A 27451-nucleotide genomic window follows, 5' to 3' on the forward strand; every position below is an offset into this window, starting at 1 on the left:
GGAGAACCTAAAAAACAGTTGGCCCTTCAATTTGGACACTGTTGAAAGAACTTCCATTAAATTAAAAGTGCCACTGGATAAGGGCCTGAAGGCATGAGTGCCCAAGACTCATCAAACAAATTAAAAGGTGTATATAAAGACGGAGGGCTTTGGTTAAACAGCACTCTGAATTAACTGCATCACAAAGTAACATGCATGACTAAAAAAAGACTGATTGGCCAAAACTAATTGTCACTAGCATTAAACACGTATTTTTTTTCTCAGCAAAGAAGTCAGGATGGGTTGAAATGGTTGAATGTTGTGTGGTCATTTGTCACTTCATGATGTTTCTGTGTCTCAGGGGAGCAAAAACTGCCACTTATCTATTGAGAATATGTTGAGGTATTGACAAGCCCAGCCCCACTGGACCTCAGATGGTGACCTTAACATCAGGGGAATGGCATTAGTCACTCAGGCTGCACTTAAGTATTCCCAATTTAATTAAAGCTATCAAAATGGGGTGCTCTTTAAACTGGGCAATCTGTAGGCATTAGTGAAAGACTCATACAAATAGGCACATGAAAGATGAAGCTTTTAAAAAGTGTGTTAACAACCCTTTGGTTCGATTAAAATGTTATTTTCATAATGTTTTGTGTAGGAAATTTTTTCCCCCCGAAAAAATACACTTATACTTATTTACTATTTACAAAAATATGCCCCTGCAATGTAATAACAGTGGCGCCAATTACAGGAAAAACAATTTTCTTCTCCAGTTTCATGTTGGGTCCTTTGTTTGTGGTTCAGTACTGCAACCAATCTAAATGATCTATGTATTCCACATTCATTTTTAATATGCATATGCAATCTTGAGTTGCTCTGAAACATCAGAATAGTAAGAGTTTTAATTTTCCATTCATTCACTGAGGTGCAAATTGAACTCCATGAATTAAATAAAAGGTAAATCGAGTTACTCATCAATTTGGTCCAGGGGTGTGTTGGTTTCCCAATAGCGAGCAAAAGTTATCATTTCAAAAACAAATTAAACATACACCTTAAGAAACTCAATACTTGTACACTTTAATTTGTCTTAGAAAACGTTTCCACAAAGTTGGATCACTGAGTAATAAAAAAGAAGCAGGGAAAAAAAATGTTTTCATTCCAGTTGTGCACAATGTTGCAGAGTGCAGAAACACACTAATGCATAACACAGGCAGCAGGCTCTTAACTTACCTTGGTTTGGTACCACACAGGGGATTTACAGTACAGAGGTAGGACACTTGATTTATTCATCTCCTTTGGCCAGTTGCTTCACACAGAATGGACCTGAGCAATGCCCTTCCAGAGGGATTTATTCTTTATAAATTAAAGATCACCATAAAACAAAAAGAACCCCTTGCACGATCAGACAGTGTCTCTAACATTTTATGCCAGAGACTGTTGAAAGGAACACCCAAGACACTAGACTGGACAGCTCAGTCAACATGTGGTGTAGTGCAGCAGTTGTCTGTCATAGTAACATGAACATATGGCCGGTCTCAGACATTTGCAATAAATAGAGAAAGATGGCTGAGAAAGAAGGCTGTGGCTCAGGTTGTAGAGTAGGTTGTCTAGTAATCCGATCTGGCTTGATTCCTGCCTACTTCAGTCCAGTCAAAGTGTCCTTGAGCAAGATACTGGACTCCAAATTGTTCCTGATGACTGTGACGTTGGTGTGTGTATGGGTGAGCTTTGGATAGGGAGGGCTGTACTGCTCCTGATGAGCAATTGGCACCTTGCATGGCAGCCTCTGCCATCATTATGTAAGTGTGTGTGTGTGTGTGTGTGTGTGTGTGTGTGTGTGTGTGTGTGTGTGTGTGTGAGAATTGGTGAATATGTTGTAGAAGCACTTTGAGTAGTCGGTCAGAAAGGTGCTATATAAATACAAGTCCATTTACCAAATTCATTTATATGATGCTTTCTAAATAATTTATGCCAGTCTATATTTAATGCACGTGTCATTTCACACTGTGGCTCCTTTAAATCCCATCTGCACCTCTTTTTTTAAAGGTGTAGAATTCTCCACACAAAACTTGTACTCAAAAATGTTGTGACCTCAATAAATCAGCAGCATAAATAATCAACCTCTGTTAACCTGTCTCCTCCTGTTATTTGTGTGATCCTCCCTTAAATTCATGCAGTGCAATGGGGAGAGAGGTGGCCACAAATGACACACAAAACTGACTCCAGCAGTAAATCTGGCGCAGAGATCTTAGAAAGACATGATGGGGGCAGTGGGAGGAGTAGGTTATGACTCGTTCAAGTGTGGCCATTATAAAGTGATATAAACACTTCTGCTTTCAAGGACTTGTGTGTAGGATTTAGTGGCATTTAGAAGTTGCATATTGTAACCAACCGAATACTCTTCACCTTATCATCTGCCTTACATGCCTTATCAGAATTGGATACTGGACCTATTCATTCCTTGCATGGTGCATAAGCTAAAAAGGTTTCTAGCCTTTGGGTTTACTTCCAGGGTAAACTGGTCCCACCCAAGAGTGTATGCTCAGTCAGATTTTACTTTTTACAGACATATATTTGACACATGAGCATCATTTTTATCATTTATTTGTAGATAATAGTTGTTATCTTTTTGATTTATTTCTCCCTAACTTGACTTTTTAACACTTTTTTTGTTTTTTGAGCTGACTATGACCTCTACTCATTACTAGTTTCTTCGTAAAGAAGCTGTGCTAAGGCCTCACCTTTCCCTGCCGAAACTGGATGCTAACTTTCCTGATTTGGACCTCCTCAAGCTAATCCTCACCTCCAAGCAAGGTGATGCAGGAGAATTGGCTCACTGGCTTTTGACCTTCGTTCTGAGATTAATTTGGTAAAGCAAAAACTGTAAAATACAGTTAAACCTCTACTAAAGCAGCTAAATGCCCATGACCAGCTAGAGCATGCATACACAGACACTTTCTTTATACTGGTATCGACAATGTGCTTTATAACTCTAATAGTTCAGTGCTGAAATCCAGATCCACATGCTATGAACATGGAGATAAAGCAAGCTGGTTACTAGCTCACTACCTGTGACAGACAGCATCTTCTCACCAAATCCCACAAATATTAAGCCTCATCAGGTGTCACAACAGATACCAAATTAATCAACAAACAAAAATAAGTGAGATTCACTTATTTTAAAGAAGGATAAGGACCCTCTATTGGCTGCAAATTATAGGCCCATAAGTTTGTTGTCTGCTGAGCTAAATTTTCTGTCTAAACTTCTTGCCATGCACCTTCATCTCTCCAGACCAGACAGGATTTTTCCACGGTAGATATTATTTTTTTTAATCTCAGGTGGCTCTTCAATATCCTAACCCTTCTTCTTCATTTACACCAGAAGTCCTAATATCAGTGGATGCAGAGAAGGCCTTTGACTGGGTAGACTGGGATTATGTTTTTATGCCCTACAGAAATTTGTTTTTGGCAATAAATGTATTTCTTGGGTGGGACAGTTATATACCTCTACATTAACCAATCATACCCTCTCAGAACATTTTCCTCTCGTCCCCTCCTGTTCACTATAGCCATCAAACCTCTTTCTGTGGTCCTTCTGTCACACTCATGAATCCGGTCTACTCAGGTATGGAGCATACTGTCTTGCTTTACGCAGATGATCTTTTAGTGTATATTTCAGACCCCTGAGTTTAAATTCTGCCTGTTTTAGACCGATTTACCTTTTTGGCCATGTGGCTGGCAACAAACTTAATCTGACCAAAAGTGAGATCCTTGAAACTTTCCATTCAAAGTCATTCAGATAGTTTTGCATACTTAGGATTTCAGGTTACAGCCCAGTTTGAGGATTTATTTGAATCTAACATTATCCTGTTGGTTAATAAGATGCAGGATGACTTTGAGCACTGCTGCAGAGGCCAAAATCTCTCTAGCATAGCCAAATAAGTTTTTATTACTGGCCTGTAATTTAAGAACAATCCAGTTCTTGCTTCATCTGGAGGGTTTCTGTCCCCCTCAACATGGATAATTATGGAGTCCTTGTCTTCCAAATAGGCATTCCTATCTGAACTTGTTCACACTCCTGAATCTGAATCTCTGAATAGTCCGATCAACATTAAGAATATGGAGACAATTAAAACAATATTTCAAGCCCCCTCTTCACTTGCCCCACGAGCAACAAACCTTTTATTTCGCCTGTCATTAATATATGGAACATTCTCTCAGAGGATTTGCAGTTTTATTAGAAGTACTTATCCTAGCTTTCCTAATTTACCACAGCCCCCTAGCCTCAACCCCTTTTTGACCCCACTACTCACTATAAAGGGCATAATCACTGTTATGTGTGGTCTCATTCACTCAGTAAATCCAGCCTCACTTACTGCAATACTGTTAGGACTATGGAAGGACTAGGACTATGGGAGGATGATTTACAGTGTGAAATTGCAGATGATGTATAATGTATGTATAATGTATTGCGGATGATGTATATAAGTATATTTTTCCATATGCTTTTGACATGCCCTTCTTTGTGTAATTTTATGGTTGGAAAGCTTCAATACAATTTCACAAATGATCTCTGTCTGCAATCACTGCCCTAGTCAGAGTTTAATTCCACTGTTGTAAATATGGACAGTTGTATACATGTATTTGTTATGATTACAATACTTATGACCAAAAACTAGCTAGTTGACAACGTTGCTAACAGCCAAACATCAAGCAAGTGCCACAACACAAGACATATCAGCCAGCTCATATTACTTACTAGTCCAACACAAATGTCTGTAAATCACAGAGAGTTGAAGCACAGCAGCCGGAGGACATCAGGGGGAAAACAACAAAACATTTGGTGGTGTGTGACTTAGTGCTGCAAATGGACATATTCCTCATGGCTGATTGTACTCGGAGCACAAAGTTACATAGTGCAGAAACAGGTGTACAGGGTGCACACAGTGGGAATAACACCGTTCACCTGATTACACATTAGTATAGCATCGAAAAATTGAAGCAATGTTGCTTTAACATCCAGAGATTGTTTTAGATATGATAATAAACTCAAAACAGTAATAATATTAAACTTAATTGTGTTTAGCAAGGAAACAGTGAGGCAAAGGACAATTCTGTGCAGTAATAACAATAAAAACATTCTCTTATAATGAGGCAGTGACTCAGCCTTGCTCCCAAAGGCAAGTGTGTGTCTTTAGTGTGCTTATTGAAAATGAGATTTGAGATATTTTTTTTATATTTTTCAACTCATTGGAGTGTGCCAACAATGTTTTCAACCAATGTAATCCTTTTGCGACAGTATATCTAAGTTTTATCTTAGTTGGACTCTTTCCAGCACACACTAATAACAGGTTGCACACAGTGGGTGACGTCGTCGGCTGTTGTGGATGACTATACATTGTTAAAAATAGGTCTCACACACACACACAATCACACCAACAATCCCTTGACCCTCCTTATATTGAAGAGACAACAGCAGGTGGATTCGGAGGGACAGATTGAGATGGATAGCAACCCAAAGGGGGACAGATTGTAGAAGGAAGGAAGGAGAGGGTGAGTTTGGACCAAACAGGGAAGCAAAAGAAGAATAAAAGCAAACAGCAGGACAAACTCCTACCAATAGTTTTTTGGCAAGCACCTATAATTTCTACAGATTTCATAATATCAGTAACTTCAGTTGTTGTTGTGGAAGTTGACAGATTGGAAGATAGCCTCTGAGATATTTACCAGTATAGTCCATAATCAGCATATTGTTTTCCTAAAAAGACTACTCACTATTCACTTTGATAGTGACTTGCAGCTTTTAGACACAATGGGGGAGAAAAAAAATCAGTCTTGCTGATACACGTACTATATGTTCAGGTGCTTTTTTATAGATTTATAAATATAACGATTCTTCAACTAATAAGGCTGTGTACCTACCTTGCTGTACTTCCAAGTATTGGATAAAGTGGATATAGAAACAACAAGCTCTAAGGCTGTTCACACCCCAAAAAGCTCAGCACTACAAATGACTTCCTTGTCAGTCACTGACAAGCCTTGGTGCCTGGAGTCAGACAGCCTCCTCCTCCTCCGTTATTATGGAGGACGAGAAAATGAGATGGGTTCCATTATGTTTATTGTTGCTTCAGCTGGTGGGCACGCATTTGAGCTACATGTCTGGTAATAACAGCAGTGCTGAATATGATTATTTTTTGTGTTTCAGTGGAGTGGAGGTGAGGTTGCAATGGGGCAATAATATAATATTACCAAGTTGCACCGTACCATCAGCTCCATACAATCAATACACCAAGTCACACTGAGGTTAAAGTTTAAAAGTAGCTCATTAAAACTATATAAAAGTGATGACAGCAAATCAAGAACATTCACAAAACCACAACACAGCAATAAATAAATAAATAAATTAAAAACAAAATATTCTTCAAAATTAAATACAGTATTCAGTGTATTACTGATGATTGATTTGCTCATGGGTGCTCTGGACGAATTAATGATTCGTCCACTGAAAAGTCGAATAATGAAACCCTTTATGAACATTTTCACACCAGACTATCCAGCTTGTCATCGCAGGAGCAGCAATAACACTAACGATGGTTCTGTTTCTATTCCAGTGTCTCAGCAAGTCATGAGTCACGAGTGACAGTGAGCCAGTATGCACAATACCAAGACCCTGAAATTTATTCATTTAATTGCTTTACTTTTCTACTGTGATGCTGTCAAATTAACTTCAATCAAAAAGACCTTGAGTTGCACGGTGGTGCAGTGGTTAGCACTGTCTGACTGGGCCTTTCTGTGTAGAGTTTGCATGTTCTTCCCTTGGGTTCTTTCCAGGTACTCCAGCTTCCTCCCACAGTCCAAGGACATGCACTCAATAGATTAATTGGTTACTCTTAATTGTCCTTTGGTGTGAATGTCAGTGTGAATGGTTGTTTGTCTCTATGTACCCTGTGATGATCTGGCGACTTGTCCAGGGTGTATCCCGCATCTCGCCCAAAATTAGCTAGGATTGGGTCAACCCCACCGCGACCCTGATGAGGATAAGCGGTTACAGAAAATGGATGGATGTAAAAAGACCTATGTGGTCTAGACTAATCTAACACTAGCCTAAAATGCAATGTTTAGTTACCTCTCTGGTATATACTCGATATATCGCGGCTTGTTCTATGTGAGATGTATGAAATGACTATATCGCGACCATCGAGTACTTGTCACGTAAATGTTTTAAGCCGTCTGCATTTAATTCTCCGGAGTTTTGCCTGTGTCAATCACTCCTGGTGCTCCTCACAGCACACGGCACACTTTCCCACCCACCCAGAAAAATCCGCTGCAAGCATGCGTAGTACTGATTGGTTGGTCACAAACAACATATATACACAGAGGTTCCCACTCCTCCTGTGATGTGACTGTTACTGTTCTGAGTGGTTTTCACAGTCACAACCTGGACTTCTGCCTTTTTGGTTTGCTAATTTTATTTTACTTTTAAAATGATCTGTTGTATGATCTACTTGAATCATCATACTGATTTTGCATCAAAGGGTTGAATTTAACATTCATAGTGATGTACAGGAGAAATAAAAATATCGAGATATATATTGTGTATCGCGATATAGCTTAAAAATATCGAGATATTGGTTATAGGCCATATCGTGCAGCCCTACTCTCTGGTTTAAAGTTTCAAGCCAGTTTCATCAAACAGTGATGCCTAGTGCCCCATACACTTCCTCCACGTATTCATTGCAACTGCCTCAGCTCCAGCAGCTTCATCATCTCACTGCCATTTACACAATGCCGGTGGTCACTCCACTTCTGCTATGTAGCCAAAATGGCGACTATTGAGGGCGAGAAGTGTCCACCATCCCACGCTCAACTCTTTGACTGTTACAGTATCAGTGCAACACCCTGGTACTCGCGGTACACTACATTTTGCCATAATTGAAAGTGTGAACGCTCTTATGTACTCATAATAGAAGTGTATGGAAGTACATAGTATAAAAGTGTATGAGACACAGTACTAGTCTAATCTCATTAGCCCATTGTGTGTGAATTCAAATGAGGGTGTGTGTGTGTGTGTGTGTGTGCTCATCAAACTAAGTTTAGAACTTAGTTTGATGAGCTGATTCTGACCTCACTGCTCAAACCTGCATTCCAATATGATAAAAATAGGTGGACTGTACTGTACAGTTGGCTACAGCAATTTAAAATCTGAAATAGACTGACAAGCTGAACCAAGACTGAGCAGAATAATATCCAATAAAACTAAATGTGATAGTAGTAAGGAGTTAGCACAGTTTTGACCATATATGGCTGACAGCAGCCTTCTCATTGTGAAGTCAGTACAGCATGGTTAAATGTTACCTGCGCTAATAATGTCATTGATGGATGACCATATGGGAAAAAAAATCATGTATGGCTTGCTGGGATGCTGGGAAACACAGCTGGATGGCAGGGAGGGATCAGAGGCTAATAGTCATAGAGGTCAGCCAGTCACACTGTGTGCTGTCAAGTTGACTTGTGATGGATTACGAAGCCTATCTCAACATGCTAGAGACGGCCGAGGATATTCAGGATCCCGGTGTCACCATGTGGGCCGCTCACTGGTGATAAGACAAATGACTCTTAATATGCATTGGAGATTTCCCTTAATTCACTTGACATTTTAGAGACATCTTGTTAATTCCACTCTGTCTCCAAAGAATTACATTCATATGCAACAATCCTGCAGTAGCAATTTATGCTCAACAGTAAAGTTCAGTGCAAACGCAGGAAGTGGTGTGATTTTCATATAGTGACGTGGATTATATAAGTGTATGGATTATATGAAAATAAAGTTTTCAAAGGGCCATTATCTTGGTGACAACATATATTTCAGTCATTGCTATATTGTCGATTTATCTGTATACTCCATACTCATATTCTCATAGGTTATTAGGCCTATAGGCTGGCTGTTGCTGAGATTGGACTCTATTGAACACATTGGCTCAACTCTCTTTCAAACAAACAAACAAAAAAAACAACATGTATTCCAATAATATTTTGATGATTCATGTTGGAGCATGCAGTATTCTGTTTTCCTCCTCATAAAAACATAATTTGAGGCCATTGGGAAAAATACGCACCTCCAAATCTCCCAAACCGACTCTTCTCAATCCATGTTTTTACCTTTTTAAATTTTAGATCTCTAGAGCTAGAAGGCAGAGAGAAAAATGGTAAGAATGCAAAAGGTATAGGACACATGCAACATTGATGAAAATATTGGCAGATGATTCAAATGAAGTCTAAAAACTGCATTGTTTTCATGGGAACATTCAGTGTTTCCTACCTGTCTCATACTAGTAGTTGATGTGCTGTTTTGCCGTTTGTGTTTTTAGGTTTACCTAATCATCTATATAATTTGTACAAGGTTAATTATTGTATTCATCAGCATGATGAAGAGTTGGTCATAAAGAGATGGGGACATTAATGTGCAGTCTGCCTCAGATTTGTTGAATTCAAGCCAAATAAATAAATAATGTAAATAATATGTATCATTTGCATTTCAATTTTCTCCTTCTTAATAATTAAAAGTCATTTCTACTGTTATTTCCATACATAAACCAATAGGCAAAATACAAAAAATATTTAATGATGATAAAATTGAATTTTCTCCTCATAAGAACGTGAATTTGTGCCCCAGCATTGCTTCCCAGAGAAGCCCCCTCAGCTGTTTACTGATATGTTGCTGACACACCAGGGACTTCACACCATACTCCCCCACATACAACACCATCCTCTAAACACATCCTCCAGATATATCACATTCTGCAGCCATATCGTTGCGATGATGTATGGAGCAAATATTTATCAGCTATTTACTGTGTAAATATCACTGGAAGTGGATTTATGGCTCTTGGCTAAAGTTGGTTGGCTAATGTTAGCTCTTATCACATTATAAGGCAATAATAATAATAGTAATTAAAAAAAAAACATGAGAGAAACATGCAGCTTTTCCTACATATCCAAACATGTATGCAAGCTTTATCCACTTAGTATTATTCTCTCTTTTGTTTTTGCTTTTGTAGTCACTTCAATTGGAATCTTGAGTATAGCTGAAGGGGTGTGTATCAAGGCTTCTCTCTCTCTTTGCAAGTAATTTGAATGAGACTTGTTGGTAAGTGACAGTCTTTGTTCCAGCTTATGAAAAATGGAAAATCTAAACAAAGGATGCAACTACAGTACATGGAACAGTTTATTGCCACAGACAATTTTTTGAAAAGGATGAACCTGTGTTCAAACTGCTTTGCACCATTATTGTTGTGGTAGTTTCTTATTTAGTGGTTAATAAACAGAAGTCGGCACAGCACACACCATGGTTTAAAACCTCGTAAGTAGTTCCATCATCCAGTGGGTGTGAGAATAGAGTTGACATCATTTCTATCTTTTGATGACATTACATAAGATCTACAGGACACTATGCTTTTGAAACTATTCAAATGGGCTGGTTTCATATTCTTGTTGAGATGTTTACATGGAGCATGAATAATTCCTCAGAAGATCCAGGATTGCCTTGTACATCAGGTCCTGTGGCTAATAAAATAGCATAAATATGCAGGGTTTGTTTTCTTTTAGATATTCAGAGAGCACAAACACAAACGGACAGATGTCAAGTAAAGGGGTTACATGCGATATATGGTGCTTTCCATTTGAATTTGATAGAATTCCTCAGTTCAAAGTTGGAAATTTCAGCTGGCATGCCCCGTGATGTCAGATATCATCTTGGAAAGACAAGAGAACCTTACCAACTCTAACGTCAAAATTCAAGATGGCTGTTCCTTGCATCAACAGTAATGCAAGCTGTAGTTATATATTGTTTATTAGCACTCTTTGCTACAGTATTTGTATAGGAAAAATACTATGTAATGCATTGTTATCAACTGGTATTGCTAACAATGGCTAACCTGGCCAAAGCTTGGTTTTCCTTCTTGTTATTCTGGGACATGGTCAGCTCAGGTGTGACAACATTCCCGGCTCTCCTGAGGTAAACGGGACACGGCAAAAGATTTGCAGAGTGAACCTAATGGATGGCTCCATCACTCAAAGAGTTAAAGTCAATTCATTATTTTAGTGGGTAGTCCTCTACCAAGGCAGATGAACATACCTTTGGGATAACAACAACAGCCACACTTACAGTTTCCTCTTATTTCCCATTTGTAATTATGTCATGCCCCAAGCGTTCATACACTCTCTATGATGCAAGTGTGTGTCATATAAAGCAATATTGAATTTTTGACAGATTGTTCCCCGTCCAGGGACACGGTGTTACCTGGAACCTCAAAGAGACAGTGAGAAAGTGAGGGAGGAGAAATGGGAGGAGCTTGAGTAAATGGATATTATTTATAAAACTCATCAAATGATAGACGTGAAAAGTTAACCAACAATGTTGAAAAAAACTGTAACTCTGTCTTTTACACATGTTGTCCCAACAATTTGCACATACATGCAGGAAAAGAAAATACTATGTCAGCAATAGTAGCAGAGGATTGTGGGGCTGAAATCCTTTGTGTATAGTAATTAAACTGTGATTGAATTTTTCTGCACCCAACAGATTTGTACTGTATTAGCTTAAACCTCAGGTGGCTGTTGAGTTAATCAAGCCCATCGTGGATTTTGCATATTCTGAACAAACCCACCAAAAAAAGCTTAGTTCCAATGTTTTAAGGCAAGTTATACAATAATTATTGTTAATATGTTTTTTTTTCTGCTAGTTGTATGAACTGTCACTGATTAGCTCTGTTATTATTGCGCTTACCTTTAAATGCACTTTATTAATTGTATTTTTCATGGATCCTGTACATACGAAAGATAATAGCTACAGTATTGAGGTCAATTACCAATGTGTTACCAATGTGAGGTGTTTACCAATGTACTATAAAGACTTGTGAAGATTGAATTTGTGTGATTTGGCCCATTCTTGCTTAAATTGACAGAGGTCATATTTTCAGTGTTTGTTTTTTAGTAACACCGTCATCGATGAAGCTGAAAGTTTCTTCACTTACTGCACTGCAAAGCATCTGCATCAGGTCTAACATGTGTACAGTGCCAATTGGAAATTTCCGGACAAATTTCAGTAAATATGACTATACAATTTTCTTCCATACCATATGTTTATGTCTGTAATCGTGGTCTCAGTAGGGAGGGGAAGGGTAGTTACTGTAAGGAAGTTTTCATTGACACCAACTGCACCACAAATTGAATTCTAATTTTAAACTGTTTCTCTCAGCCTGTGCTGGGTTAATTTGATTCTCTAGATGTATGAATGAAAATGTGTCCAGGCTGAAGGAGATCCTCTGCCCCCCGGCTCTTTCCAGTACAGAGAACAAAAAACATACCTTTGTGTTCGGTTAGGCATGTTTGACTATAATAGTAAATCAAATGCTTATGTTTATATAAATTGGTCAAACATATGTGGTCAAAACAAACATGCTGATTAAAACATTGCAGGACAGGCACCCTTATAAATAAACATTTATTTAAAAAGAATCTCATATTTGTATTGGCCTTATGTTTGAGAACTAAAACATGAAGATCTGGCTGCATGTGGAATGAAATCATTTTGAGTTCAGCTAGAAAAAAGAAAAGATAAAATAAAAGAAAGAAAGGATGGGAAAAAAATGTGAAAAAAATTATCTCCCTTTATCTCTGGGCAACACAAATGCAAGATGATGTCTTTTATAAATTTTAATAGCTAGGCATACTATTTTGTTAAAAAGGCTTGGCTGTGATGTGTGAAGAAAAGGTTACAAAAAAAATACTCTCCCCCAAGGTAACTGATTTCTTTGATTTATTTTATTCATCACTGTTAAGCATCTGTTTTTGTTTGTTGCGTGTAATGTTTTTATACATTTATGTAAAGAACTGTATTTATTCTCTGAGTGAAATCATCAGTTTCTGGTTCTGGAGATTAAATCTGGTCTTCCTTCAGTAATAGTCCTAATGTGTGGTGCCCCATCATTGACATAGCAATATTCTGCTATAAGTGTGGCTATCATTACTTTTACCAACTTGTGACCTCACTGAACGCCATTATAATGTATAATGCACTGATGGGTCTGATAATGATATAATCTCTATAATCAATCTATTAACTGCTAATGGAATACAGCACATAAAGGCTGGACTGCTATTGTTCCTGGACATGGCATCATTTGGTTTAATGGTTTTTCTTATTATTGATTTTCACTGTAATCAAAATAATATTGATCTCAAACAGTGATAACACCAGCATCATACAATGTGAAAGGAGACCACTGAATTGTCATGACTTTGTCTATTAGTAAAAAAAAAAAAAATTACATTACATTAATGTAATTCTTTTCAAAGAGATCAACAGAGATGGTGACATTTTGTTAAGGTTGTGTGTGTATGTGACTAACAGATGGCATTCACAGATGCTGCAGGTACCCCATCTTTGTTGGTACCTGTTCACTGGCCATCTCCGCTCACCCCTGGGCTGTTGCAGGTGGGTTTGCGGTTGGCATTCGACTGTACCTGTCAATATTTGCCTTTGCCCACAGCGTTCAGGATGGCTTCAACACCCATTTACTGCTTCAGGTTGCTAGGTCCCTCCAGTTTGATTCCATTCTAAAAGCAAACTTGACAAAAAGAGAACTCTGTGAGAGTAAAGGCAACAGCATTATTATTTAAGCCTGAAAGATCCACTCTTTCATTCACATATCTATAAGGCACTTGCAGAAAAGTAAATGTGAAACCAATCTATCTCCCACAGATATTCAAGGAAAAGTGCAGTTGGGATTTTTGTCTCTTCTTTAAAGAAGCAGTGGCCGTGATTGACAGGGGATCTTGGCAGCCCTATTCGCCTAGGTGTTTATGCATGCATGGGATGAATCCCTGTGTCTGTGTGGGTTTGCGTGTATGAAGGTGGATGCATGTCAGCGTGAGTGTAACAAAGAGAGTCGTGTGAATCATTGCTCGCTGACCTGGTGATCTCAAATCCTGGAGCTGTTCCAGGGAGCTCTCCTCACAGAGTCTGGCTTCAGTGGGAGCATACTTTGTGATTTGATCAATACTACAGATGCTTCACTGGGTTTTGGGAGACCATCAATAATGCTACTGTTCTCACGTATGATTCAATCCCCTCTAGACTACCGTCAGTTGTCTGAACAACATGAAATCTATAGGTGGGCCTCCCACTGTTCTTGTTGTCATATACAGTACATGCACATTTATATTCATGTATGTGTCTCTGCAAGGGCTACATGGATGTAAGGCATCAATCTTGGATAATTTTTAATGACCACATAGTAAAGTAGTCTACTCAAGTGTGAAGTACTAAGTGGCTAAGATTCTGAAGTAAAAGTCCTGTTCTCTATTTTCTCAAGGGCAATAATTGGTGGTTTGCAGTTTGAACAATTCTAACGGTTGGTTAGGCACAAAACTACTTTAGATAAATTGTTAGTTTAAACAATGAGAACCTGCACAGACAAAGCCCTGGTTCATTCATAAAAAGTCAAGGGTTCGTGACCTTTTACATCACAACACTGAGCCTGCAGTCAACTGCAATAATTTTTTGTTAGGAAATAAAACAAAAAAAACTGTATGAAGTATAATATTAAGGTTATCATTGATGTACAATGAGAAAATACACCAACTGGCCTCTTCATTAGATACAGTACACTTGTATCAGTCCAATGTGATCCAAAACTCTGCCATAAATTTGACTTTTACAAAGCTTATAATTTTTTCACTTCTTTTTGAGATTGTCAAACGGGTATCTGCTTTATGCATGTATTGTATGTATTGAGGTCTTAGTGGGTGTTGTTGTTGTACAGGACTGCATTATATTGGAAGGTAGGGTGCAGTCCAGTTCAACACGACTGCAAACAACAACCTCAATAATAGTTAAATGAATATCTCTCTGACAGCATCAACAAAAACTGAAAAAAAATGATTGGCTTTGCAAAAGTAGAATTTATGCCGGAGTTGTTGTACTGGATCATATTGGAGTGTGTACCTGATGAAATGGACAGTTGTTGTATACTTTTGAAAGCTCTGATTTTGCACCTGTAAGTTTCTGAAAGAGGAAAGTATTCCATACTAAACCGGGTTTTGTTTTCATAGTTTGCCCAGTATGGTATGCTAAAAAAGCGGTAACAAAATAAACTTAACTAAATAACTGAGTTTTATGTAATTGCTCCATTACTCACAATGGCAAAATCCTGCAACAGCATAAAATTAACTGCTACTCTACATAACTGTTATTATTTGTTTTAAACCTGAGAAGTATTAGAACTATTTCAAAAACTAATTGTGCCAAAATGGATTATGCACTAAGATCACTCACTCACTTCTCTGTGTACATATGCATGCCTCTATAAGCTTTGTTCACACCATCTCTGCTGTGTGTGGAGATTAGCAGTGAAACCTTTTATTCTATTACCCCATTAAAACTCATTAACTCCTTGTGAAAATCATTTTTCCTGATGATCCCTTGGAGCTTAATTAGGTTAACATGTTAACATCCGTAAAAAACTGCAAAGGTATGGGGCTAAATACTGTGGATAGACATTGTCATTGTTATTGTTTTGGTTGCATTGTTTAGCAGATGGTGGTTTTGGATTACATATTCATACAATATGTATGTTTGGCTGTTAATAGGTTTTCTACTTTTTAGTAGCAGGAAGTTTCCACCTCACTGCTATGATTCATTTTGATATGCTGTTTAACTTAAGAGCCAACAGCACCTGAAGCTGAGATGTAACCAGATGGCATTGTCATGTCTTGAAAATCTTGGAAGGCACTGAAGTCCCAAAACTTGATTTTTTTTTGTATTAAATTATGTGAATTTCATTCTGTACTCTTCACCAAATGTAATGCCACCAAATGTCATGCCACAATAATAATGCTAAATTATTAATCATAGATTGGTTTGAATAATTTATTTTCCCTCTGTGAACACCATACAGCCAAATAGGGTACAGGGTCCAAAAAAACAAGCAGACCCTCCTTCAATTGTACCAGTCTAGTATAGTCCTTTATCAGTTTCAGGATATAAAATAACAGACAGTGCACAGACACGGCATTTGTAAGAATTGTGTTTTTTCCCCTTCTCTCACTACTTTCTCCTTTTGAGCGTAACAGGCTCGTGAGACAATGAGAAGCAGAAGCACATTATCACAATCATTAATCTGGGTTTGGCAGAGTATCAACTCACTTCGGGCCCAGAAGCTGAAGCTCAAGTGGAATTTTGAGTCGTTAATATTTGAGTGAGAATAGATGGTGTGGGAATCTGTTTACTTTAAAGCTACTACTTATAAATGTACAGTATAGGCCAAAGAAAAAACTGTAACTTATGCTTATTGTTACCAAGGTCGCGGGGGGCTGAAACCAATCCCAATTGGCATTGGGTAAGAGGTGGGGTACACATGGATAAGTCAGCAGTTCTCTCACACATAGAGACAAACAACAATTCCCGGTCACATTCACACCTTTGGGCAATTAATTAACCTCCATGTCTTTGGACTGTGGGAGAAGCCGGAGCACCTGCAGACACAGGTAGAACATGCAAACTCCACACAGAAAGTCAGCCAGCCTGGGGCACTACACTGGTAACACTGGTAAATCAGATCAAGGACCAACTGTCAAAAGGATTTTTACTCTCTGAATTATTTGAAAGATGCAAAAATCACATAAGACTCGTCATCTGGTTAAATTACACAATGACAATGCTAACATACTGATGTTTAGTAGGTACATTGTTTAGCAACACTTAGCATGCTAACATTTAATGTTAACACAAAGTACAGCTGAAAGAAATGTCATTAGTTTTGCAGGTTCTTGTTCTGAAACCTAACTTATTGTACAAATCAAAATGTTGATCTGATGAAATTCTTACAATTTATTTAGTGGAACATAAATGCCAATGCTAAATTCCACAACAATCCATCTAAGGCTTGTCGAGACTACACAATTGAACCTTCTTGTGGTGCTAGTTGAAAAGTAAATGGATCACTTTTTGTGAAATTATGTGCTAGTCAGTCTGTTAGGTTTTGAAGTATGTCACCGGATAAGCTGAGAATGACTGACTTTGATGTGCTACATGAAAGGTCAGGGGATCACCGAAATCAGCAGGATTTACCATCTTGGCACCATGGATATCTGTACCAAATCCTTTTGCAATCCAATGAATAGTTTTAAAAAGCAAAAACCGTTCCTAGAGCCATTCTGTGGCTAAAACTTACACACACACACACACGCACACACGGTGGCTTCAAACAGACGAGCTAGTCCAATTTGGAGGGTTATCAAAAGCTAAGACACTGTGCAGAATGTGCTGTTTTGCTGTCAGATTGTCAAACCCTGGAAACATAGTAATTTGCATGATAATTTTATTACCTTTTGTAAACAAGTTATTGTGCACAGCATTTTAGAAACTGGAGCAGCCACCCACATCGACTGCTCACAAAGATGGCCACACAAAGTGTGTTTGAGTTATGACCATCTGAAGCAAAGGTCAAAGTGCTTTCTTGGGGATCACCAAATCATTTCCAATATCAGGACGAGCTGAATTATTAAGGAGGCTGCTACAAGAGCCTTCATGGATACCACTCCCTATATTTTCCTTGGAAGAGTGCACAGATAGTCCTTTTCATCAGTTGAGTTGGCCACAGAAGGAGCTTATATGTGTCTATATGTGGGTGTGAGATGAACTAATGTGTCAGCCACTAGGCCGTAATTGGTCTGTTTGTGCACCATGACCTTTACTGATAGTGAAATTTCCTCTTCCAGTGCCCCCCTGCTGCTGCATTGTCCCACTTACAGACTCCTGCAGGATTCCTGTCAGCAATCCAACTAAATAATCGGCTATCAAATCTCGGATGGTAAGAACATACATCTGCGCTGCGGCGGCGGCGGCACACTGGTGAGAGGAATCTCTTCATCTGTCAAGTCACTGTTAGTCATCGCTGGATCAAGAAAGCTGTGTCTTTGATTGGAAAAAATCAATGTGTACTCTGCGGAGGCTTTGCTCATACTGTATTGAAAAGAATCATATCTGACAAAGACATCTACAGCAGCAAAATATATCTGGACCTCTTTTGTTGCACTATCATATAACACAGTCAGAGAGAACTGTCGGAAAGTCAAAGGGAGGCTTCTGCCATAGCCGATCTCAAGTAAACATGACTCTTAAGTCAAGGTTTTGGAAATGTCTCCAGTTATTGTCTCTCTTTATGTCATCAAAACATGACATGTTGGCACTGGTGATGGAAAAGCAAAAAGATGCAGGGCAACAGTAAGCACACCTAAAGCAAATGTAACTGTCTCAATAGATGGCCAGCTTTGGCATTGAGCTCTGCTGACGTATATAAGCTGTAAGGAGACTGGCAGTGAAGCCCACAGAGGTTGCAGAGAAAAAGTATTTCTGTGTGAAAGACTGCAGGTGAGGGTCAGGGGTGTTTTAAAGAGAAAAAAGAAGGCAGTAAGATAAAGGGAGGAGGTGGATTGCAGATGATATGCTCCTGGGAAACAGGGCAGAGAAGAGTATCCAGGTCCTATGACTCACTGACACTTCTGCAAGACTGAACTATGACAGGCATCTACACACAGGCTGTACACACACCATGCCACAGCTCACATACAAATAAGTGATGTGCAAAAAATACAAACAAACATACACAGCACAGTGCTCATGTATACTGTATATACTGGTAAGAAAATCCCAACAGATACATTTTCTATTTCCCTGAAAAAAAAAAAGTTTCACTGTTTTTCATGGAAAAAGTGAAGGAGAGACAAAAAACTGGAACAGGGGAGAACAGAAAATAAGTGGGAGGGAAGGAGAGAGTGCAAAAAGGAGAAATGAGGTGTGTGAGAGAAGGAGAGAGAGTGAGGGAGAGAGAGAGATGAGATGAGGAGGCGGAGAGATGAGAGGCGAGGGAGGGAGTAAGTAATGCTGAGAGGGAGGGCAGAGGAGAGAGGGATAAGCCACACTTGGATGAAGGATTCCAGTGGAGCGAGGAGGGACTTTTCAAGTGCTGAATCAACTAAACTACATGTCTGTGGTGGTCCTTCATGCTGATACTCTCATACTGAACAGAAAAGCAACTGAAGAAATGTACAGATGGAGCCAGGAGGAACACCAGGCCCATGGCTGACACGCACCGATGTGACCTCTCCATCTGGCTGTTTAACCTAATCTGAACCTCCTCAAGACTTTCTGTTCCAGGACAGATGACTGACTCTCAGGACTGAAATCCAGCTGAAGTTGGAAGTTGGCGTTCACTCGTAGAGTTGGATACTACTATGGGCGATATGGATGTATACAAATGTTTAAGCTTACTTTTCTTCACTCTTCTTCCACAAGGTAAACCATTTACCTTTCTGTCAGTTGCAGTTGCTTCTTTCTTTATCAACATAAGGGACTCTGTGAAGATTATAAAGATGAAAAGATGGGGTATCATGTATTTTTAATTTTTGCTCACAGATGGGTGGTCTATATTTATTGGGAGCACATGGGAAGGTGTGTGAAGGTGTGCTCATAAATAATTTTCTGCTTTTTGAATTAATTCTGGTGGCGTTAAGTCAGCAAAGTTAATGACTGGGTCGCTCAGTGGGCTGTAAGAGGTTTTACCATTATGCTCTTTGGTAAATGTATTTTCTTTATTTTGTTATGTTTACCATATTTAAAAGGACAGTGGAGGGTCTTGTTTTTTTTTGTTTTTGTTTTTTAGAAGATTAAGTGTACAAATCATCCCTCTCTCCACACCCCAAAAATGTTCATACAGTCCCTAATAAGGTTTAGTCATTCATTAGAAAGGATTTTTTTTTACAGGATGAGTCACATCACACATCACAAACAAAAGTACAACCTTCAGGACTATAGTTTTCGTTGCTTAGTGACCTGCTAACAGGCTGTATCTGCCTGGTTTAGGAGCTCACTTGTATAAAAGGTGATATTTGCTGCTCATGCATTATTGGCCTATGAAAGAGAGTACATTGATCAAATGAGGACAGAACTGGGTCCATTAGCTCTGATACATCTAGATAACCAAGCAGGGTGTTTGTCTTGTGCTATGCAAAACTGAGAATATGAGCAAATATATGATATTTGTCATAATGGTGTCAAATTTAATTAATTTCTCTGGATGATTCACATAATTCATGTATGATTTCAATTGTCTGTGTATGAGTAGACCAACAGTGAAAAGCATCCAGGAGAATGGCATCATTAAACTAAAAAGTTTGACAATAAAAAGTGTATTTTCTCCATTCTAAGTGACTGGTAACATTGCATCCTGTCCCGGTGCTATTCATAGTGTCCTGTAAGGCACACCGTACAGAGGTAAACTCATCCAACAGTTATCTTCTTTCTCCTGCACACATTACTGCTCTGACCCACACATTGTCAAAGTCAGGACACCCGTCCCCCATCTAAACCCATTAGTTACATGGCTGCTTTACAATCTACTGGAGCGTTCCTCTTTATTCAATATCAGCTGCATTCAACAGATATCACTCAGAGCTGATGTGATCAAACAATGGTACCCGCGTCTGTTTTTCTCATCTGAAACCGCAGAGACATTTCAAGGTTGTTGGCCGTCTGGACATGTCAAACAGATTCAGTGGCAAACAGGAAGAGAAGACGAAGGGGGAAAAAAAAGAAACCATATCCATTTAATAAGATATTGATCCAAAGCCTTTAAAAATTGAGGATGCCAGTTTTCAGGAAACTGAAGGACAGCCCATCGGGTTTGATTGAGTGAGTAGGAGGACCTAAGAGGAAGGCCAGCAGCATGACAACACCTGTGTCCCTGTTTTAAGAATACAAGTTGGGAGTATTTTAGAAGCATGATAGATGGATGGATGGATTTGTGGGACACACACACACACACACACACACACACACACAAAGGACACTGGAATGTGCAGTAATGCCAGGCATAATGCCATATCAGTGAGGCTTGTGAAACAAAACCACAGCCAATGATGTATCGCTGTGCCATTGAATTACTTGCACAGATGCACAATGTCCAGAATATTAAAATGCCTAATTGAATAGGAAAAAAAAATGAAACACAAAGGACATTGTACTGTACAAGCGTCGGGACAGTCCCCGTCTCTTTAATTGTTCCCAGACCACGTTATGTCATCATCAGTACTATGTGAGCTGATTGTAAAGGGTGGGTGTGATCCATTAAAGAGAGACAGCGAGGTAGAGAGTCCGAGTGCACGAGGGAGTGATGAGATGTCTCGACAGATCGCTCCATCAGCACGTCTGTTCAGAGACACAACGGATGTCCTCAGATTCAGATTCATCCTGGCTCTTCTTCCTTCTCTCATCTCCGGTCCTCCCTATCCTCCTCGTCTCTCTCCCTGTTTGTCTCATCTCTCAGATACAGTCTCATGTAACCATACGCCACCTGTATAATAGAGGTCACCCTCCTTTTAGATTACACTCTGTATCTACAACATTAGATTCTTCAGGGTGGCACGGCCACATCAGCTAAATCCATTATAGATGAATAAATTGCAGAGAGCGCACAATATATTCGATATCGTTATTATGCATTTGAAATCATGGTTTCTATTTTATACATATATGTGCAAGAGAGAGGTATTTCCAGCTGGTTATCAGTATATAGAAGATCACAAGCAAAGCGTGCATGAAAGGAGAACAGATGAGCAACAATGTTAACAGATGTGCATCCATATGCGTTTAAACTAGTAAAAAGACATTTAATGACACATAACGATCACACATTAAGCTTTCCTCATGTGTCTAATCTCTTCCTCTCTCTCTCCTCAGTATGTTCCCAAGTTGGACCCCGTGCCCATGCTGAAGAGAGGCTGCTCAAGGATCTGTTCGTACATTACAATAAGCTCTCCAGGCCTGTGGAAAACACCACAGACACAGTGCTAGTCCACTTTGGACTGTCTATTGCCCAGCTTATTGATGTTGTGAGTAAAACCTCACAGTCCTGTTAAATGTTGAACAGTAGCCAACAACACATATCACTGTTCAACTCAGATGAATCTGCATTTTTTTTTATGAAGATAATGGCGTTCCATAAAAATGTCAGAATAACGTTTTTTCTTCATCTACATAGATGTTGTTTTCATATCGCCCATCAAATAGCTTCACATAAAGTAGTAATGTCACCTTTGTATCACAGCCAGATGCTTACACTGACCAGACAGAAGCCTGCTACACAACACAAGAGCCAAATACCACAGAGATTAGTTTTCCTGCTAAAGTCTCCTTGTTATCTAACGAACAGGAACAGATGTCTTGTCCTATCCTATCTTATTAGGGAATATCAAGGAATGGTGAACTGCCACGGTTTGATAGCTGCAGCACATTAGACAGCTTGTAAACTGTGCTGCAAAAATATCAGTTCAGTCAGTTTAGGTGCTAGTATCGATGGACTGGTTGCACAGCAGATGTTTTGACGTCATAGCAGGAAACTCACAGCTGTATTAATGATTGCTGTATCCTGCTATTATTGCACGTTTATTCAATTTCACAGTCACTGGGACACTTAATAGCAGTAATGGTGGCTCATTTCCATTAAGTCTACCTGTGTTTTTTCCTACAAAGACTAGCCAAAATGTCTGCTGCGAAACCAGTTCACAGGTTGAATCTTTTTTATTTTCAGTTGTTCCCTCTCTGTCTTATTATATTCATTATTATCATATCAATAGCAACCAGCTCAAAGCTGCACCATATAAAAGAGATGAATTTAAATATACAGATGACTTATCAGCGGAAATTAGAGAAGAGAGAGAATTATTTTCCCAAATTAAATTCAGTTGTCAAGAACACTAATAGCGGCAGTAAATTTTCAAAACTGTCTCCTAAACTGCAATCGAGATACAGCTGGTCCCAACAAAACAGCATCTTTATTCTATGGTATCCCATTTTACACAAATTATGTTGCAGAATTTCTGTTGACTAAGGTTAAAACTTTTTAATACACCTCTTGCCACTTTAGAGTCACGGAAAGTTCCCTGGTACAGCTTCAACACTAAATACGTGCAGCCTGTATCACTGCGGGGATGATTTGCCTGGTTTCTGACACACAATTAGGTGACATGTCTTGCTCCACATGCCTGGCAGTGAGAAACAGCTCTGGGTGAAGTTGTCTTCTCCTACGGAGTGTTTTCACTGACTGCTGTGTCTTAGATGTTGTTAGAAAAGAGCTGAAGAAAACAGCTTACCAGCAGTGGCGGCAAAGCAACAGATACAGAGCATAGTGAGGGTGTTTTTTCCTGGTGTATTACACAACTAATAGATAGAGAGCATGTATGGTGATTTGTTTTATAATGGATAATGGTAGCAGCCTTAGAAATAATCAATTGAAAATGAGATTTTACCTATGTGGTGATGAAGTTTATTTGAAAGAAGATGAATGTCACAATAATGTTCTCGTCTGTTTACATGAAATAAGGATGAGAAAAACCAGATGATGACCACAAACGTCTGGGTCAAGCAGGTACATGATGATGAGAGACAAAAACAAATGCTAAAGATATACAGTCTGATATAAAGCTACAGTACATGAATATGATTCCTATTTTTCTAAAGGAATGGAATGATTACAAACTCCGCTGGAACCCGGAGGAATATGAAAATGTCACCTCCATCCGTATTCCCTCAGAGATCATCTGGAGACCAGACATTGTCCTCTACAACAAGTGAGGATCTGTTTCATGTCAAGAAATTGTAAGAGATTGTGGGATCTTCAATGTTGCCATTTTCAAGGCAAAATATTCAGTTTTTTATGGTATAATTAAACAGATGGCATGACTGGAGGGAAAACGCAACGATTATGTTGTGCCAAGCATCTTGCCCTGTACCAATGCCATCAAGTAATTTAGCTAAAATATATGTGAACAAGGTCAGGCTTAATGGATGTGGTTATAAACAAAGCTTGGTGCATACAATGCAATACATTAGGAATTAGAAGATGAAATGTGATTGGATGTGTTTCTCAGATACAGTTGATATGCAAGGTTGACCTGTGTTTATCTGATTGATAATAAGGAAAATCATCTATGTGAACTGTATCAGAAGCAGGCATGACAGAATTTGATTATACAGTCAAATTCGCATGTCATTAGATGAACATGATTGTGCGTTCCCTCTCTCTCTCTCTCTCTCTCTCTCTAAAGCTCAGTCATTTATCTGTAAGAATCAATAAGGCAAGGCAACTTTAATATTACAAGTAAATCACATTTATTGCATGGGCTGTTTCAAAGTCCTTTACATATCTGCTGGCTAAAACAACAAAATAACATCAAACTAATAAAATTGCCAGAGATTAGAGACACTAATTCTCTAATTACTGCTATATTGTTGTGTTGGTAATTGGTTGGCCTTTACATTGTCTTGGTGTAGCTGTTCAGTGTAGACCTGAATCAATAATACCACCAATACACCACAATATTTGATTTGACTAGTAACATGGTCGCTGTGTATGTTACTCATTAGTGGTCTTTACTGTGTTAAAACATGACTTATATTCAGCAACAAGGAAAGCGTCCCTATGGGTATCATGACAGGCAGATGTTCAGAACAGATACAGGCAGACCAGAATAAAGATTAGAGGATTAGAGCGTCAGCTTTACATTTCACTTATATATTTATTCTTTGGACATTTTGACACATCCAATCTTGGTGATACATGTTACAATGACTATCATCAGTATACATATATTAAGAAATATTGTGTTGTTGTAAAATTGGAGCTAATACAAGCATGTAGAGGGGGAGTAAAATGATTAAAAATAATAAGGTTTGAATTATACTAAATAATTATCCAATTGTGTTTTTGTATTTTTAAAAACATCACGTATGTAAAAGTTTGGATTTTGTATCCTTTGCACTTGTTATACTATAAAAAGGTTTCATCATTTGTCCTTCAGTTTAATCATTCAAACTAAATACTTTTAGCTTCCAGCTTAGAGTAACTATAAGTCATAAGTGTAATAAGATCTGCTGTATTTTTGACATTTTATTTATTTATCAAGGTAAGAAAGTATTGAGTGCGAGCACTTATTAAAAAAAATAAAATATTAGATCAGGTTACACTTCTCTGAGAAATGATCAAACTCCACTGAAGACAACTGTGAGGTGTGGTTTGAAACTAAGTTAAGATTCAAGGTCCGCTTCAGGAAAAAAATTTGTAATATAAGTATGGCTAAGTCTTAAAATACAACTTGATGAAGGCAAAAATGTACATTTTGAATATATATTTTGAAATCTTTCCTGCCTCCCTTTCCTTCCACTTACATCGTGTTCTTTATATGCAGTGCTGATGGCGACTTTGCAGTAACTCACTTCACGAAGGCACATCTGTTCTTTGACGGTCAGATAAAATGGATGCCACCGGCCATTTACAAATCCTCATGCAGCATAGATGTGACCTTTTTCCCTTTTGACCAACAAAGCTGCAAAATGAAGTTTGGTTCATGGACCTATGACCGTGCCAAAATCGATCTGATCAACATGGCCAGTGATGTGGACCAGATGGACTACTGGGAGAGCGGTGAATGGGTCATTGTCAATGCTGTGGGCAAGTACAATACCAAAAAGTATGAATGCTGTACAGAGATCTACGCAGATATCACTTACTACTTCATCATCCGGAGGCTTCCGTTGTTCTACACTATAAACCTTATCATCCCCTGTCTTCTTATCTCCTGTCTGACTGTGCTGGTGTTTTATCTGCCATCACAATGTGGAGAGAAGATCACCCTGTGTATCTCAGTGTTACTGTCACTAACAGTATTCCTCCTGCTGATCACAGAGATTATACCATCCACATCGTTGGTGATTCCATTGATTGGTGAATACCTACTGTTTACAATGGTCTTTGTCACGCTCTCCATCATAATTACTGTGTTTGTGCTAAACGTACATCACCGATCACCACAAACCCATGGCATGCCTCACTGGGTGCGGAGAGTATTCTTGGACTTGGTGCCCCGAGTCCTCTTCATGAAGCGTCCACCAGGCACAGCCAAGCAGCACTGCAAGAAGCTTATCGAAATGATGCACCGCCCTACTACCATATCTGCAACAGGTAACTCTCAGGCTTTTTGGTCAGGATTAGAGACCGGGTTGAGACAAATGGGCCAGGTCGAGAACACACTCCCGAAGACTCCATCCGACAGTCCAAGCATTCTTGTCTGCTCGCCGTCCCCACCCTCTTCCACTCTCGAGGACTGCAACAAGGAAGATCATTCACTGAAGGCGAGCATTTTCTGCCAGTCCACATCTGGTCAATATTCAATTCTCTCAGAGAAACAACTCCTACGTGGACATAACTCTGCTGCCTCGTCTTCTTCCCAATTGTCCTTACCCCCAACTTTACCACTGGGTCCACTTCGGACTCTAGCCAGGGAAGAACCCAATACCTTGGCCCCAAATGGTCGCTCCCTCAGTGCAGAGCAAATGTTTGGCCAACAGAAGGAGCTCCCCCAGACAGCTGGGCATCTGTGTCGTTCCCGCAGCTTCCAGTACTGCTGTCTGCATGATGAAGGGCCTGGGGTTATTGCTGTTGCAGGGCTGGTGAAGAAACAAGCCCCTGTAGATCACCTGGCAGAAACCTTCACAGCAGAGTCCACTAAAGATGCAAGTACCCAACAAGACACCATGGTTCCAACTATTTCCCCAGCTATGCAACGTGCCATAGAGGGAGTTCAATACATTGCTGATCATCTTAGGGCACTGGACGCAGATTTTTCAGTAAGTTGACAAAAATTATCTTCATTTGAGTAACAAGTAATCTTGGAAATGACCAAACAGTTTCTGTTAAGTTTATCTAGAGTTCATATAAGTTCATAAGTCTCTGGACTCCTTACATACTCATCACTCTGTTCCTAATTTGAAATCAAATTTAAGTGCACAAGGCCATTCCTTGTAATTCAACAGGGGTTTTCCAGCAAGACACTTTCCATCTGCTGAATGGCTGTAAGATTTACTTACATAACATAATTAAATGCTTAATGGAGGAAATGACCATCAGTCAAGTCAATTTACCGAGACTTTACCTCATATAGCATGTTCATGTGTCACACTGCTGGTCTTTATGGTATAGCATAGAAAAGTTACTTGAAAAGTTGCATATCTAATCGCTGAATCACTGGCACAAAAGAGTGAAGGGTGTCTTTGTGCGGTGGGAGGAGAAGTTCACAAATGTGTACAATTATTCTAAAATCAGTGGTGGAAGTTATTGCAGTCACTGACACTAGTCATTATCAATACCACAATGCATTTTCTATCTCTAGCAAGAAAAGGCCTGTCTCCAAAACAACGGGACCTCAGTAATTTGACCTTGATTTTTTTCACAAGTTAGACAAGCAGGGATTGACTGACATTTAGGAGATAGCCACCACATAATGAAAAAGTCAGCCATTCGAGAGAAATCAATCAGGGGTGAAAACTGTAAGCTGGTAAAGAAAAAGGTGGTGTGGT

The 27451-nt window shown here is 39.1% G+C and overlaps 1 protein-coding gene across 4 annotated transcripts in view; it reads left to right on the top strand.

Annotated features, from left to right (window-relative positions):
* LOC104929159 (neuronal acetylcholine receptor subunit alpha-2) overlaps positions 1-27451 on the top strand; it is a 33167-nt gene that overhangs the window by 4660 nt on the left and 1056 nt on the right. Inside the window, exons 1-7 of one of the 4 annotated variants that reach the window (XM_027288281.1) lie at positions 13404-13474; positions 17761-17852; positions 19070-19336; positions 21779-21930; positions 23421-23465; positions 23558-23667; positions 25285-26722. In XM_027288281.1, the coding sequence (XP_027144082.1) occupies positions 19276-19336; positions 21779-21930; positions 23421-23465; positions 23558-23667; positions 25285-26722 (1806 nt within the window). In that variant the 5' untranslated portion in view covers positions 13404-13474; positions 17761-17852; positions 19070-19275. Of the gene's footprint in view, positions 1-13403; positions 13475-17760; positions 17894-18943; positions 19337-21778; positions 21931-23420; positions 23466-23557; positions 23668-25284; positions 26723-27451 lie in introns of those variants that run through there. The other 3 variants (XM_027288280.1, XM_027288282.1, XM_010743606.3) reach the window with 3 other exon arrangements.

The sequence above is a fragment of the Larimichthys crocea genome, chromosome XV (genome assembly GCF_000972845.2).
Source record: "Larimichthys crocea isolate SSNF chromosome XV, L_crocea_2.0, whole genome shotgun sequence".
NCBI classification, from domain to species: domain Eukaryota; kingdom Metazoa; phylum Chordata; class Actinopteri; family Sciaenidae; genus Larimichthys; species Larimichthys crocea.